The 18409-nt window shown below is 34.2% G+C and overlaps 1 protein-coding gene across 14 annotated transcripts in view; it reads left to right on the forward strand.

Annotated features, from left to right (window-relative positions):
- The window catches only part of tenm2b (teneurin transmembrane protein 2b), a 576016-nt gene that overhangs the window by 442927 nt on the left and 114680 nt on the right, over window positions 1-18409 (forward strand). For all 14 annotated transcript variants that reach the window (XM_068216114.2, XM_068216117.2, XM_068216118.2 and 11 more), the window contains one exon: window positions 7989-8227. In XM_068216114.2, coding sequence (XP_068072215.2) covers window positions 7989-8227 — 239 coding nt within the window. The remainder of the gene's footprint in view (window positions 1-7988; window positions 8228-18409) is intronic.

The following is an 18409-nucleotide window of genomic DNA, read 5'->3' on the forward strand; positions in this document are numbered from 1 at the left end:
ATTTAAAATTTGTCATAGTACACCACCTTTTTTTTTAGGACTGCACCACTGGGGTCCATCTATTAGTCTACTGACGGAAAAGGTTAAGTTTATATATATATATATATATATATATATATATATATATATATATATATATATATATATATATATATATAATTTTTATATATAATGAATCAAGAAAGCATTGACTTTCGTTGTTTCTTTGCTTACTTTCACTTAAAATTTGTCATAGTACACCACCTTTTTTTTAGGACTGCACCACTGGGGTCCATCTATTAGTCTAGTGACGGAAAAGGTTAAGTGCGTGGAAGCCTTTTTAGCACATGTAAAAGGAACCTTTTTAATTGTTAAAACATATTTTATTTCCAACTCAGAATTTAATCCAATTTATAATAATTTAAATTTAGATTTAGCTAATTTAAGCTGATTACCTTATAGCTTGTGATTTGATCTAATTTAGATCGATTAACCTAATAAATCCGTAATTTCAGTTAATGGTTTTAAAGTCGCTTAGATTCAGTATGCTGGCCATTTACATCTGCTCATGGACCCAACCTTGCCACTTCTGGTTCTTAGATAGAGGACATAACTGTTAACTAATTTCCTTTAAGTAATATTAGGCCGCCTCATGCTTGCTCATACATAAAGAAAGTTTGATTTAGCCAGTAGATTATATCATACTAAGTCAGCAATTGTCAGAAATCAACAGGTCTCTAATGCTGTGCTTATGCTCCATCCATTATGCCTGAGTGTAAGAGCAATCCTGGTTGTAAGCTGCGGAAACATCAGCCTAGTAACATCTACTTGTTACAAAGATTTCATAAGATATTAGAGGTAAAACGAATTTACATTTATTAGTCAGGCAAAGATTTTCTATTCTAATTCACATAAATAAACAAAATAAGCAAATTCAGAAAAGTACAACATCAATTACCCAAAGATACATCTAAGAGTTAGAGATTAATACCTGACTGTTTAGAAGTACGTAGCAACATATACAGTAAGTCATTTACACTAGTGAGTTTTAGTTTTAAAACGGTATTTTAGAATGAAAACAATCCGCGTCCACACTATTTCACCCAGTGTTTCTGAACAGCTGTGCGTCTACACCTAAACACTAAAAACGCACATCACGTGACGACAAACACACTCTGGCATGCGCTGCAGCCTATCTATCCAGATGAGAGCTGTGCTTGTCGAAGTGTTCATCAAGCATCTCCCGCTGGATCTAATCTCACTATATTTGCTAAACATGATATTTAATTCATCTTGTTGTCTATATCTTACAACATATTCCCAGACTTTGGTGTTTTGAATCTATTACTTGTTCTCAGGTAACGTGTTTTGGCTAAGCGCAAAGATAAGTTAATAATTAATGTAACGTACATTCTGTATTGACTGATTGCTTGCCTTTATTTCCTATAATGTAGAAACGTATTGTATGTTATACTTCTATAATGGCCATTATTGATTATTAAAACGGATATTCAGCAAAAGAGAGGGTATGTTTCATATTTTCACTAAAAAAGGAGAAGAGAAGGCAGTTTTGTTATAGGCTCCGTTTTGTTATAAATATGCATACAGTGAAGATGACGCTCATATATGCAGCACAAAGCCTCAACATTTCTGCTGTCTGTTAAGTTGTTAATATCAAAATAAAAACAGTTCCTTATATCATGTTTTTATGTTATTGTTAAGAAAGTGAACAACGTAGCCAGGATGAAGTGAATAAGGTTATAAGTACATTGTTTCCTTTGAAGATTTACCTGACATGTCCTCGGGAGTCTGTTTTTCATATTAAATTTACGAAGTCTGAACTTAATTGGGGGGGGGACTGAACTGTGTGTAGGCTACTTGATATTCAGGAAAAGCCCCAATTAGAGAGGGGAATGTTTGCAGCCCCGCCTCCGTTTTCAAATGTCTCCAGTTTCCCTTATCCACACTGAGACGGAACAGCAGCGTTTTAGAATGAAAACGGCCTCTTCAGCGTTTCCAAAACGCTCCGATTCGGTGCTCGAAATCTCCGGCAGAGTGTGGACAGATGGCGTAACTGTAGCAAAACTTTTGTATTTTCAAACTAAAACGGATTCGTGTAAACGGGGCCTCATCTGAACTGATTAACTATTGAGATTTTCTGTGCTGTCCTGTCTTGCATGTGATTATAATTATTGATTATGACCTGCCATTTTGGATTATTGGGAATAAGGTCCTATATTCAAGAAATCAAATTACAAATTTGGAATGACCTGCTTCTTATTTTTTGACTGAAAAGATGCATTTGGCCTTCATCTGGACAATCTGCTGTCCTAAAGTTATAGTGGCTTTATAAAGGCACAACACTCAGAAAAAAGGAACGAATGCTGTAGAGGTTTACAAAAGGGTGCATTTTAGTAGCTAAAATGTATTAAAGTATATTGTATAAGGGTATATTGCTGTCTAATTTTGATCAAGACTGTACACAGCAAGTCCCTGCTGTGAAAAGACAAAGTCACATTATATTTCACAGCCCTTATTAAGGTAGAAAAAAGGTTGTCTGCTTTCAGATGAATTGTGAAAGCTTGAATGAGTTACCTTGAGCAGGAGCTTGTCCACAGATGACCGTGACTGCACAGTGAGATTGTGCTGTTTAGTGGGAGGCCACATGCTCAAAGTAAAAGCAGCGGAGTAGGGAATGACAGATTTTCTTTCTAGCCACTTCACTGCTCTCATCCAGCTTGTATAAAACACAGTTCAAACTGGCGCACTCATTCTGCTGTGAATTCAACCCTCAGCTGCGCAGGAACCCGACAGTGCCATTTCACAACCTGTTACTTCTTTCCAGCACTGAAATGAGCAGCAGCAACTGAACGAATAAAAACTGAGATTTTAAAGAACAATTTAAAGAAAAATGAAAATTCTCTCTTCGTATTCTCAGCCTCATGTATTTTCCAAATACATACGACTTTATTACTTCTGTGGAAAAGAAAATGAGAAGTTGAGAAAAAACTCGCTGATCTTTTCTATAATACAGTTGAGGAACAAAGTGACCAGGACCTGTCAAACTCTGAAAAGCACTTTTGAAGTAAAATAAAGTAGTTAAACTTTAGTTTTTATGACTTATTATATAGTGACATGAAAACCACCATGATTTCAGACAAAAAAAAGTGACTTAACAAACAAATTGACTCAAGTAAATGCTAAGGCTATATCTGTCATGGAATCTATCGGGACCGTCAGATTCATTCACTTCATCTGCACAACCCCTGATTAATCAAGGGACTAAGCCGAAAAGAAAATGAATATATGACAAACCAATGCAGCATGAAACATACATTTTTATTTAATTATGTATTATTTTTTCTCTGATTAAAGTAAAATAAACTTGTTGTTGTTGTTGATATTGTTATATTACATACAAATATTTAGATTTTATTAACTTGGACATTTTTTAAGCAGCAGTTTATTTAATTTCCATTCATTACAGTGGAGATAAATTTCTAATTCACAGATCATACATTGTTAAAATTCCATGTGATAACATTTAAATAATTTCTTACATTTTAATTATTCAAACAAGGTGTTCTGCAGTAATTATAACATGATAAATACATAGCAACAATTAAAATACAATTTATTCATCAGGTCCAAACGGACTAGATGTGAAATGTGCATGTGAAAGAAAGAAAGAAAGAAAGAAAGAAAGAAAGAAAGAAAGAAAGAAAGAAGCATCCTTATTGAGACTAGGAGACTTTCAAAAACAGTAAAGAAATCCTTAAACCAACCCCAGGCCTTTGAACAGCAGCGCACAATGACATGAAGGTGAATAAACACTGTCAGATGTTCTTCTTGACTGTTACACAAGTTCAGCTCAGATCTGCAGAATAGCGATAGATTTGTAGCTGAGTTTCACAGGACTGAGCTGCTGGCCAGTGTTCATGGGTCGTTCTGGCTGTGGGCAGCAGGGAGCAGTTGGATGCCTAGCAGGAGGGCAACAGAGAGGCCTGGTGGAGTCCGAGTGGACCTCCTGTCCCGAACAAGACACATGGACAAAGATCTGAGGCCGGTTTAGCATAGGAGCTCAGTCTGAGCCAAAGCTAGTGCTCATCAAAGCTTCCTGGTCAACTGTCGTCTGCTTTCATCCCCTTCCCATCTGCCTCCACAAACACACAAACACACTCTCCCCCTTCCAGCCCACCTTTGACTCCACCAGATTTGGCAACATTGGCGTGCAAAAACTAGTGTTTTCTGAAACTTCATCATGATCATTATGCTGGAATAACCAAAACAGAATTAGGTTGTAATATATAAGTGTTAGCAGTGTTGGTGTTTTTTACAGGAAAAAAAGAGAAAATCAGTTTTTATGAATAGAAAGATCTAGATCAGGGGTGCCCAGACTTTTTGGTTTAAAGGGCCAAAAACAAAATATCATCGAGAGTCATGGGCCAAAGGTAAATATGCCAAACTATATTACATTAAAGGGTAATGCTATGGGTCATTTCCTAATTTATTGGACAACAATACTTTAAATCCTATTAAGTTAAATTATAACTAAAAATATATTATAATAAATTATAAAACAAAAATAAATTATAATTTTCTTTTGCCATTTAAATTAAAATTTAAGTTGAAAATTGGAGTTCAATGCTAAATACACCTTGATACACCTTGATTTGTCCTCTATCCGCTTGTTAAGTGTGACGTCACGCGAAGCGGCTTCCGGGTCCAAGCGCTATATTCAACTGAATGGGGAGACTCGTGAAATGGTAATAATAAACGTTTACAAAGCGATTTAAGGCTTTCGAAAATGACGATCGCAGTATATATGTCCATGCCTAATATCCGATGGCCAGAAAGAGATTAATTTTTTTATAAATTGTTAAATTTTTGGTATTTGTTATGCAGCAAGCCCAGAGATTGTTTTGTACACTATGATTTTATATAAAATTAACTTTAATGTGTGATAGAAATAAAACATGATCATAAACAAATGATTTCTCCACTCAAATGAATGGCGGCTTGGACCCGGAAACAGTATTACATACGTCACAAACACGTCACCACTTAACAAGCGGATTGTCTGACAGTGTGTACATTTAAACTAAATCTGATTACTTTACACCATTTATTTCATTCATTCATTTTCTCTTCAATCCATTTATTAATCTGGGGTAACACCATTTAATTGAAACATTTAAATTCAGTTACCTTGTAGCGATAAAAAAACAAACGAAAGGTTGCAATCAATATTAAAGGACTTGTGCTGTTTCTCAGTATGCGTTCTTCAGCAGTCTTGTGTCCTTGTGTTCTCGTGTAATGTCATCATCAGCTGCCAAAGCTCAGTTTCAATACTCAAGACTGCAAGAACAGTTCTTGTGTGTTCCTGATATCGAGGACACAATGATGCAAACTGATCTCCCTCTCGAAGTCCCAGAAGTCATTGCGACTGGAGGAGGGAAGCGCAGCATTTTATATAGATTTATTGTTAAAGTTCAGAAATATGACTTATTTACCTCAGGAGTTTCCCTAAAAAATAAACATTTAAACATATGGACATCTTAATAAAGGAATAAACACATTAAGGGTGTTTATTGGCTGAAATTCGTATTAAAATCTATTTTAGATTTTTCTATAATGTTTTTATGCAATATGTATATTTTAAAAAGGGGAAAAACAATACATCCCTGTATGAATGCTTTAATGTTTAAATAATATTCTATTAAAAACACGTGAAGGTCGTGTGACCATCAGGAAGAACACAGCATCTCATTTCTCACAGGACGCGTTCTCTGTCTTCGCGGTCTTCAGAGTTTGTTCTTTCGAGGACACCTGGCAAGACTGGTCTCCATAAGAAGGCAAGTCCGTTCTCTGCATTCTTGGAATTGAGAAACAGCCACTCTCTAAACCATCCCCATCACTCTCCTTCTCTACTTAGATGGGATGGTGGGCCAAATCAAAGATTACCATGGGCCAACTCTGGCCCCATGCCCTAGTTTGGACATCTCTGATCTAGATGTTTCATGATGTTTAAAAACAAGTCAACAATGCAAATCAACTTGATGTCAAAACCTTGTCATCCATTTGACATTCACACATTGATGCCCATTCGATCATCAAAATAACAACACAAAAGTATTATAATATAAGAAAAGTTTTAAAGGTGCCACGTACTGCAATGGTTTAATAAGTTAAACTGTTCCCAGTAAGTTTAACAAATCTCCAGAAACGGGTTTATAAGCTCATTTATTGCTCCATAAAATACCTATAAAATCAGTTCTTCATTGACCATATATGGTTTGTGTCATAAATATTAATGAGCTCGGTTCTGATGTGCTGCTCTTACAGAGACAATTATAAACCCAATCAGAGTAACAATAACCTTTTTTGCTCATCAGATCTGTTGTGGATAAAGGCTAAACTATCATTTAGCTTGACAAAAGAGAGTGATGTAGATGTATTGCATTGCATTTTGAAGCCATAGTCAAAGAAAACACATCCAGGAATTAATATCAACTTCTGCATGAACATTTGATAATTGATCTCAGTGTTTGACAAGACTAAGTATACATGTGTCCTTTAAAACATAAGCATCAAATTTCTACACGATTAATAAACTTGCCTTATGCCTTTTCGGAGTGGAGATGAATAAATGTGTAATCTGTAAATCTTGCATTTTGCAGGTGAGCTTGAAACATGACTTGTGCTGTCGTTGCCCAATAACGCACATTTTCAAAATAAAAGTCCAAAATTCATAGCAAGTCTAAAATACGCTTATAATAACTAAGCAAAGGAAATTATCACTGTTGTACTACTAGAAAACATTTGGCTTATTAAACACAGCCTAAGTCATGCATATTAATGATTTTTCTTTTGAGCTTTTTTTATGATCTCAGAGCTGGTTATGAGTCGATTTTCTTTTTATGACGTCATCTGCTCGTCATATACGGTTGAATGACCTAAAGAAGGCATACATGCAAATGCAGAGTTTCATCACAGTTTGTTTTGTCTTCTGATTGACCTGCTTTCTACCGGGGTTTTACACTCATGGAATTTACAAGAGAATGAAGAAACGGTGGTGCCTGAGGCTCACAATATATCCAAGTCCATATGCTGATCTCTTACTATTCTACTATACCTTGGTATACCCAGATATGTAAATTATAATTTACTCTGGATTTGGACACCTATATTAAGTTGTCAATCTGATGTCATTTTAACATCAGGGTAGTCAATTGAGATTAAATAAATTTTCATATTTTATATCTTCATTTTTTTTTTTTACTTTTTTGTTGTTGTTTTGATGACAACCTTCTGGGTTGTTTGCTTTTTTGTTTTGTATTCAGGCACAGAAAATTCATGTTAGTTTACAAGATTTGAATGTATTGGCCTATATGTAATGTCATATCAATGCATGCATATCTTTCAGATAGTATTAGATCCTGACAACCTTTTTAAAAAAAATTAAGGTTCAGTGCAGTTCCGAACTGTATTATTCAGCATCCGTCTTAGCAAGCACAGGGATTTAACAACAGCAAAAATCAATTCTCACTACTGACCACTCGATTAAACTTGTCTTTATGATGCATTCAGTCTCCACTACTAGTACACAAAGTAGTAGTCTAACGCCTAATACTTTTTTAAATGACCAGAGCTGTGTTAAATGAGCCTCATTTAAAGCCATTATGCACAAATTGAACTCCTGGTTGTTAGCAGAACACTACAGCACGAGAATAAAATGAACAACATGAGCTGAAAAATGTGAATGAAACAAATAGCCTGCTCCCCAGAGTTAGCCATTAAACAAGCTTGAACAGACTTTTTTTGGTCATTTAGCTCATTAAGGCAGATTTTTATGAGATTTATCAAAGCCCTGTAAAGCCATGGGCATATTGACAAATTTCAGAACGTTTAATCAAGTGTTACTGTATGATGAGGAAGAGGTTTGCCTCCTGCTGGCGTTCATGATAAAAAAAGTAGTGATCATTTTCTCTGTTTATTTCTTCTTGAAGGCACTTCCTCTTCAAGACGCCGTCTGGGAGCACTCCTCTGTTCAGCAGCTCTTCTCCAGGTTATCCGTTGACTGGTGGTACCGTTTACTCTCCGCCACCTCGACTCTTACCCAGAAACACTTTCTCCAGGAGCTCCTTCAAGCTGAAGAAGCCCTCCAAATACTGCAGCTGGAAATGCGCCGCTGTGTCTGCAATCGCAGCCGCTGTGCTGCTGGCCGTCCTGCTCTCGTATGTCATAGGTATGTGTTCAGAGAATTACAGTGCTTGTGCAGATATTTGTGACTCTGGAGCCCAAAATTTGTCTAATGTTGCATTTTTGATAATAGGCAAATATGCATTGTATGGGTTAACATTATAGATGTTACTTTTATGTCAAAATTGTTAAAAAATTAGGTAAAGATCATGTTTCATGAAGATATTTAGTAAATGTCCTGCTGTAAATAAATTAATGCTTTATTATTAAAAAGCAATATTCATTGCATAGAATTTAATTTGGACAACTTTAAAGGCAGTTTTTTTTTATGTGTAGATTTATTTGAATACTCAAATAGTCGAATATCAGCCATATATTTTTATCTTACAACAAACCATACTTTAATGGAAAACATATAGGGCTGCACGAATCTGGCTAAAATGAGAATCACAATTTTTAAATTTTATTTTTTTGCTTAAAATCAAAATCACGATTTTCTTATGATTCTTTAGATGTAAAATAAAAAAAGGTTAATATGAGCAGGCTATTATTGTTTTTTTTCTCATAAATATGGTAAAACAACACTAATAATACTAGGCCAATGTGTACTGTAGGTCTAATGTTGGTTAAAATGCAGAATATGGTATAGACTTCGAAAGGTGGACTTAAATAGACTTTAAATATGTCCTGTTTGTTTATTCAGAGTAAAGTGATGACATCAGAATGCAATTATTCATAATTGAAAAAAAAGTTGAATTATTATGTTTAACACTAGAACTGCCGGAGGTTGCTGTATACCTAAAATTGCCAGTGTGGGTAAATTTTACCCTGCACAAATTTTGTTTAGAAATGGCTAAAAAACAAACAAACATACTATTCTGTTTTTTGCCACTGGTAACAAAAAGTGTAAAGTCTCATGAAATAATTATTTCAGAATAACAAGATTATTTTAAGAAAACAACAACAGTAAAGTTTGAATATTCATAAGTAGGTAAAATATTGAAATTTGCATAATGCATAATTTAGTTCTCCAGACTCTTAATAAATCATTGCATTGTGTATTTTTAATAGCTCTACAAATCACCTTATTTCACTTATTGTGACTTTATTCATTTATTTTGCCACTAATTCAATGAGTGAAATTGTAATTGTAATTTCAAACATAAGCAATGCATGAATTAAAGCATCTTTTATAGTGGGTAAATTTGACCCAGGCTGGCACTTATAGGTATAAATGTCTCACTTTTTAATCTATTTTTATCTAAAAAAAAAAAAAAAAAAAAAAAAAAATTATACCTGGGAAGTGTAAATAAGGCAATTTTTGTAAAAGCCAATGACTGGGAGGCTTGAACGTTTTATTAAAGATCTGTTATGTACATTTGAATGACAGTGTTTGGTGAAATTGACCCCATGGTAGTTCTAGTCTTAAGACATATGGTTGTAATCTGTCATCGATAACATTGTTAGACCATTTTTTCACTGGTAAAATGAGACATTTGTCATAATCAAATTTCCATTTGCATTATATTCAACATTATAAATGCTAAAGTAGTTATAAACATTTATTCTCATGTACAACACTCTGTGTTCACTATCAAAGAAAAACATAAAATGCTTGTCATAATCATAACTCTAATATGTGATATGATCATTTAACTGATGTGTGCGCTTTGGTTTCACTTTCACTGCATTCATAAGTGTGTTCGTGTCAAGGCTGTCGAAAAAAAAAAAACATACATGCAAATCTTGCTTCCCACACGGCTCCCAAACAATCACTGTGCGACAAACTGTATAACCTGTTATTCACAGCCTATGCAGGTTCTGTTCACTAAAGTAGACATCATTGGTGAGCATGCACACGTCCTCTCAGTAGTAAACAAAAAGTGTGTTAGCTCATGTGTGATTTCAGAACCACAAATACATCATTACATGGACAAAAAATGTTTTTTTTTTGGCTGAATTATACCTTATAAATACAGTATATGACACTTTTAACACCATTTAAAGGTGTCAATGTTGCTGAGAAAGTATATGAAACAACGTGAAGACTTGTGTGACCTACTTTACTCTTTTCCCAAACATTGGGTCGAATCGAGTTGTGTTTTTTTTTTTTTTCAATTAATCTTGCCGGGCTAAAATTATGTATATTCAGCTTTCAGGTGATTTCAATTTCCAAAATTGGCACGTATTCCTGGTTTTGTTGTTAAGGGTCATATTTGTTGTAGATCCGTAGCTTTTTTTTTTTTACAGTGGTAAGGGTATTTGACATTATTGTTTGCCATGGATTATACTACTAAAGAAGGATTTCCAGTTGATTAGGAGTATTATTTTCATTAGTAGGTGTTTTAGTGAATTGAGAGAAAACAAGCAGCATGTTTTGTACCAGATGTCTTTTCGCTATTTTGTGCTTTGCTGTTTGTTTTGGTGAAATTGCTAAGCAAATCTGGCTGGTACTTTTATATTGTGTGAAGTTGAACCTTTGGTTTATTATAATTATAAAATATATATAATGATATTTTATGGAATGTGTTTTATATAATAAAAATAAGTAAAATGGAAATATTTTATATGGAAATTTAAGTGACCAAAAATTAAGTGAGTTTATGATGGATAGTTTTAGCAAAATGTGATTTTTGTGGTATTCTGTGAACAACTGATAACAATGTTTTTTTTTAACATTTGTTCATAATAAATAATGAAAAGACAAAATATTTTCAGACATGCATATTCAGCTTTATGTAATAGTTTAAAAGTCAATATTTGGTCATTTGCAATTTTTATCAGTTGTCATAATCAGAAAAAAAGCTCTAATTTACAGTAATTTGATTTAAAATGTGTGCTTCACTCACTTTAAGTGTCGCATGATCCTTTAGAAATCATGCTAATGTGTGTATATACTGCTCAGCAATATTATTTTATTAATAACTGTTGCAATACATTTTTCATGGATTTTTTATGTCTTATTAATTAAAGATGCAGTAGGTGATCTGCCAGAATGCTAGCATTAGCATAATAACTTTTATGATCCTCCAAAGCCACGCCTCCTTAAGTAACGCGAACGCATTCTGATTAGATATAACACTAGATCATGTCATTCACCAGTTAGAAAACTCTATAGAGGCACGCACATTATCAAGTGTAGTAGTTGACAGGCCAGCGGGTGCAGGAATTATATTTCCCCAAAACTGTCACAGGCTCCTACTGTCAAAAATGAACAAATATGTGAAAATAAATCAAACTTCACCTCAGTAAAGCTGGTTAGGCGGAAGAGCACCTATACTTATATTTTTTATTAAACTAAATAAAAGTTAGATTAGAAAAAGGAGTGCTAAAAACAGAAATATTCTGTCATCCTTTTACATTACATGTTTACGTTACCAAGACAAAGAGTGATTTTTCATTTTTCAACTGTGCTTGCAGATCCTCATGCATCGCTTGTTTTCAGCTCCTTTTTCATTTGAATAACTAAACGAATGCCCAGGTCTATTTAACCGACTATACTATCGATGCTGTAAAAGGTACTCTATGAACTTGAAATTAGCCAATCTTATGCTGGACGTTTTCAGTGGCTGAACAACACTACTATGCATATAAACCCATTCATAAACAACAACACAATCTACATAAGCTTTGCGTGGCTAAAATAGTTTTAAAACACACCTGTCTAAAAGAAATACTTCACCCGTCGTGTCATCCTTCAGATCGTTGTTTTTTAACTGCATAACGTCATTTCCCTCCAGCGTGCAAAAGTAATTCCGATATTGATTCAGGGTTTAGAAAAGTTTTGATTTGCATTTTTGGCAAAAGCCCTTTCAGAAACAATCTTTCTTTTCATGCATTCAAGGCCACACTGATCATTCAGAAAGAAGTTAAGAATGATGCAGAGTTTGCCTGACGTCTCTGTGAGCTGGTGATCCATACTTCACGAGAACGCATGAGTGACGTATCTGTCTGCTTAAAAAGGCTGCGCAGAAATTCAAATTGAAATTTGTTGACAGACACCTGATACCTGATTTGTTGACAGATACCTGTCGTAATTAAGTTATTTGTCGGTCCAAAAATATTTAATTGGTTTAACATTTTTCAGTTTTATACCTTATCCAAAATATAAACATACATATAAACACATGTACTGTAGATCGTTTACTTTAATCAGTACTGTTGGAATGTGAAGAGACTTTCAACCAGCATAACAAAAATGTTTCTGAAGACAATCACCTACTGCGCCTATAACATAAAGCTCAAAATGACCACATTTACTTGAAATATTTAAATGGTGTGTGTGTGTGCTTGTGTGTGAGTGTGCATGCGTGTATGAGTGAGTGATATAAATGTTTGAAATCTTTTCTCAATCAAATATTAATCTCTTTTTCACCTAAATCTTTTGAATGATATTCAATAGTATAGTCTTCTTTAAAAATGAAAGAACGCCAGCTCTTGCTTCCTTAGTTAAAAAGATCATTTTAAATGATGTACGTATAATATAAATAACATTAATGAGCTCAGCGTTTGGAATTTTTTAACATCAATCTTAGCCTTTTGTGAATCTGCTTTACCTTCAAGCCTTGACGTCCTTGACAATTCAAAGATAAGGCGTTGAGAGAAACTCACTTGTTACTTCAACAGCGATTTATCATTACTCACGATGCAAACACTGATATTTAATTCACATTTTACAATTCAGTCACCCACAATTAGGTCTTGAACCGATTTCACGGATCCTCGTTGGATCATTTATTGCTGTCTAAACAATAAGTCAGCAACCGCAGCACGATACATCAATTGATTTAATTAGACATTCCTTTAAATGTCACGAGCACAAGTTAGTGTAGTTAGCCGAGGGTTTACTAGCCAGTGCACAGCGTCCTCTAGCACACCATGGCCTTTCAAAGCTCAAAGAATGACCCTGAAATGACTCACTCAGAAGAATGACATTTATCACCAAGAACGAAGCGCTTCAAAGCGTCTTTGATGAACCATTGATGTGTGTTATTGTTGTGGTACAATTGCAGCAAAGCAAATACCCACGCAGAGGGGCGGAAGGAGCCTCAGCGTGTGGACGTTTACTTCAGACGGCAGCGCGCGATTCATCTGCTGTTTGATACGGGCTGTGATTCGGGTGTATTTGGGGAACGAGGGTTTTGGTCTTATCAAGGCACCTCTCTGCAGGGAGCGCTGCCGAGTTTCAAGTCTAAACTTGCTCTTTTTACTTTAAAAGAAGTTATTTTAGGTTAAGTTCTTGAGTAAGTGAGCAGCGAAAAGTTGTAGCTTTCTGATGCATCCTCAAGTGGATTTGGAGGGAGGGAATAAAAGACCAGGCAGTAGAGCTAATCCACCATTCTGGAGAAACTGAGAGTGATTTTTTTTTTTTTTAAATAGAGATTAAGTTTTTCCCATGATGAAAAATAGCATGTAGTTTACATAGAGGTTGTGACAAAATGTTAATTGCTTGAGTCTAATAAAACAGCTTAATTCATTATGATAAATTATTTTCTTCCCAGCTTGTGAAAGCATTAATCTGCTATCTGTCACTTTGCTGATGAGAACATGAGTGATACGTATTAGGAACACATCCTCATTGCAGTTTAATACAACCAGATGGATCAAATTACTTGAAGTAAATAAAAAATATTAAAGTCAGAGCTTTTTCTTTTTTTTAAAAGACTTATAAAAATACTTGTTCCCTTCTCAAGCATCACAAGTAGAAGTGTAACAATCAAAATGCTGCATAATGAGAGCAGATTGTATTAGCCATACGTTTATTGCTGATATGTTGCAATACATTGCTGATATGTTGCAATAACATTTTCACATGTAAAATTTAAAGCGGTAGTCCACAGTAGTGTGTGCTGCAGTGAAGAGATTTGGGCTGCAGGATTTTCAACATGTTAATTCATCATCTTCAACTAAAATACATGAAAGTAAATGGCTGTTTAAAAGGGAGATAAATAGAGTAAAGGTTTTAGTGACCTAAACCTTGTGTAGCCAATGTGAATATAAAGCGCATTGTTTAATTGTTTAAAAATACTCCAGGGACCAGCCTAGACTGATCACACCGGTGTGATCATACACACCAAGAGGTTAATGATTTATTTAACCTGACAAATGTCATGGTAAATTAAAAAGAATAGTCAGATATGCAAATTGGTATGCTTTGATGTCACAACTGTGAAATAAATTGATACATTATTAAATAGTGGAGATTCACTAAAATGAAAATTCAGGACATCGATCAGTACAAAAATTGACATATTTTTAAACTACTTTTTTTGTTTTTAATGGTTGTTTTGTTATAAGACTATTTCATTTATGAAATAAAATATTATGATTAATATAATATACATTATTAATTTGAAAATAAATATATAAAATGCTAATACTTTTATTGAAACTGTCACAACAAATTGCAACAAACTTCTCCATCAAAAACATGTTTGCATTGGCTTACTTTTACATGTAGGATACAAAATATATGTATTATTAGTTTTAAAAATATATATTAGTAGTAGTAATATATTAAAATTGTAAGTAAATTTTAAGTAAATTAAAATTGTATAAATTATTATTAACATTATTAGTAGTTTTCATTTTATTTGTTTTAAGCATGATGAGCATTAATAAGCATGCTGGACTCTCCATTACACACAACAAGTTAAACTGGGAGCAACGTTTGCAAGAACTGCATATATTTTCAGTTTGTATTTTCAGTCTTTCTTTTTTCAGCCAAAAACAGATTTAGCTAATTCTGTTATCACCTGAAACATTTTGGCGTATACCAATATTGTGGTTTACTTGAATTGCTGGGTTATGGATTTTCCTGTAAATTGAGACAACATCTTATTTGGAATTTTTATTTATTTATTACTCATTTTTAAAGTGTTTGATCCCTTTCAAATCCTCCTTAAAGACAAAAAGACAAACCTACATTTTGCGTAACCTATGGGTGAGTTAGAATAACAGCACATTTAACTTGTTAGCTGAATGAGCCCTTTAACTAATATTTTTACAGCTCTATTAGACAGAGAATACATTGTAATGTATTTTCACCACTATGAGTTGTACTTGAACAGTAAAGAAAAGTGGCATTGAAGGCGAGAGAGAGACTGATAAGAGTCGGATCCTTTCCAACAACACAGTCGACAGTAAATGTCACCAAGCATCTTGAGTCTGCGCCAGGCTTTGCGAGAGTTGCACCTTTACAAAGCAGTGAAAAAAAAAAATACACAGCCGTCTGTCTTTTCTGCTCGAGTAATCCGCACATTTACAAGTTTAACGTCTCATTTGTTTTTCTCTGTTTATTTTGCAGTGTTCTTGGCTTCTGCTTTATTTTTAGGTCCTGTGCATATTAGAGAGCCAATTCTTGCCTGAATGCTTGTCAGAAATTTGTATACACACATAATTTATGCTCAGGGTAGTTCTTATGTGAGTATATTTTTAAATGAGAGTGTATTTGTGTGTGTATCTTGTGTGCAGTGGCCTGTAAAGTGTTCTGTAAACTATTCCAAAACCTCAGGGACTGTTTGCCAGTACAATGGGACTCTTAATGCATATGTGCGGCTGCTCCACTGAGCTGTAACCACAAAGTGAGCAATGCTGTTCATCTTGAAAAGTTTGTGCCGCACTTCAAATAACACTCTGCAAATGAACTCACACTCGCTCAAACTAAAAATTAGAGCATTTCTGGAACATGCTATTCAGCACATGCATAATCCTTGATTCATATTTGACACATTAACAACTCAAGACCAAAAAGTGAAAGTTGTTTGTCATAATATTATAAACATTTGAAAAAATAATCTAATTCATTAAATCATTACTCTAAATGGGTGCTTAACCAAACAGCAAAACGTGCAAAAATATATTCAAAAAAGGTGAAGCTTTAAAAAATATCAGTTAATTCAATTAAAAGACTAACACAAAACATGTTTCAAGCACACCAGCTCTTCATCAGACAGTATTCATCACAGCATGTTGCTCTTTTTATACACTTGCAGATAACATGATTTCAAACATTATCTCACAACAAAAAATAGAAAAATATGCATTTGTAAATTACACAATCTACATGTTCAAAACGTAAACACAAAAACAAATCCTAATAATATATCACAAATAAAGAAAAATATAACAGAACATAACAAAAGCCCCTTTCACACATACAGACCTTACAATTACCAGCAATTTTCTGGAAAGGGATCATGTGTGAACAGGCCCTTTTTGAAAATAGCCGTAAATTTGTTCCAGCAATTTTCCGGAAAGAGAAGTTGTAACATTACCGATAATTTGATGGAATGCTGCGTTGTGTGAACGCAAAAGGAAGATTGCTGGAAAGAGCATGTTTATGTTTAGAACACACTGACATGAGTCGTCTACTCCAGCCAATCAGAACATTCAGACGCATTCACATCCATGCAGTTTATGAAAATAAAAGCCTTTGAATATTTTTTGCTGACGCATTCTACTTAATGTCAACTGTGTGAAAAATTATCAATAAAATACTTCATATACCGCTGTTTATTTACCTTCAAGCTCTGCTTCAGTTGCTTGACGCGAGTGCTCTGGTAAGCACCATAATATCGACATGCAGAGTGTTGCTCCATATGTTTTCATCAAAGTTGTTCACAATACTTATCCATCCACAGAATTTGTAATGTAGTCAAATGTGTTCACGCTTCTGCTTTTGGATGTGTCTGGGACAAATCAGTTGCATGAATGCTAAAGCTCTAAATGAAAGTGAAACCATCAACAACAGCCTGACCTCTTCTGTTTACAAATACAGTACAAGCACAGCCATTTATAGTTCATTTCTGGTTAATGATGTCAGAATTTACCAGTATTTTGGAATGGATGTGTGAATGGTCCTTTCCGGAAAAAGTCCAGAATGTCTGTGTCTGTGTGAACAGCACTTTTTTTACCAGAAATTTACCAGATGTTTATTACTGAATAAACATTAAAGTAAAGAACGAATATCAAACTGTTCATTTAAAAGTCTTGGAGACAGCATGTCTAGAGTCAAAATCCAAAAGGCTTCACCTTGTAACAACAACTTATTAAGATCCCCCCTGGACACTTAACAACTTGGAGTGGAGTGGAGTGGAGTGGAGTGGAGTGGAGACAGAATATCTCATAACCAAAAAATGCTGCGCAACTGGACTTCTACAATTATGTCGAATAGTGCAGTGGTTCTCAAAGTGGAGGTCAGAACCCCAGGGGTCACGGGATAATGAAGGGCGGTCACCTGGTGATTTTCATGAATCTATTTATTTTTATTAAACCATAAGAATTACCATATTTTATCCATAAACTAATGAAAATAAATAAATAGTCATTTATAGTTACTACTGTATATTAGTACTTTAGTAACTTATAGTTACTAGTTATATTCTATTGCGACCCCTGGGGTAATTACATTATATTAAAGACACAGCAATAGAGCAATATAGGCAATAGCGTCAGATGCTGCAGATTGATTTTATAACACTAAATTAAACTTTCTGGCACATTTACAGCACTGACATACATAAAAAAAAATACGAAGAATAGGCTTGGGTCTGTTGGTGAGTTTGCGCCATTGCATGCAAGGTTTCTGTATTTATAACCACTTTACAGGGTATTAAGGATGGCGAGTCACTGACATTGTTATTTTGGGGACAACGAGCTGAAAAGTTCGGCAATTCCTTGGATAGTGCATCGATGTCACCGCAACATATAGATTACATTAGCTGTCTTGCAAAAAATTGTACCAAGAATTTTAAACTTTTTTTTTTTTTTTTTTTTGCTGTATGGAGATGTGTAAACACTGACATTTTGTATGTGAAATTGCATTGTTGACAATTCCCACAGTTAAAATTCACATTTTATTTTAAAAATGTGGAACGGGTCTCATATCAGCTCTTACCAACATACTACAGATATTGGATGTTCTTTTTGTCTACTTAAAATGCATTTAAATATTAAAATATGAGCGCTGTTGCCTCAGAGCAAGGTTCGAGCATTAGCTGGGTCAGTTGGCAGTTCTGTGTGAAGTTTGCTATGAAATCAATCAAAGGCCACATACTTTAAAATAAAAAGAAAGTTTTGCAAACAAAAAATAAAGTATCGTTCAAAGAATAAATAAATAAATGCAAATCTTCAAAAAATTTAAAGCGAAAATTAATTTAACAAAAATAAAGAACTAAAAAGGGAACAAGTATTTTTGATTTTAATTTGCACCTTTTGTGTTTTTTTG

The sequence above is a fragment of the Danio rerio genome, chromosome 21 (assembly GCF_049306965.1).
Source record: "Danio rerio strain Tuebingen ecotype United States chromosome 21, GRCz12tu, whole genome shotgun sequence".
Lineage (NCBI taxonomy): Eukaryota > Metazoa > Chordata > Actinopteri > Cypriniformes > Danionidae > Danio > Danio rerio.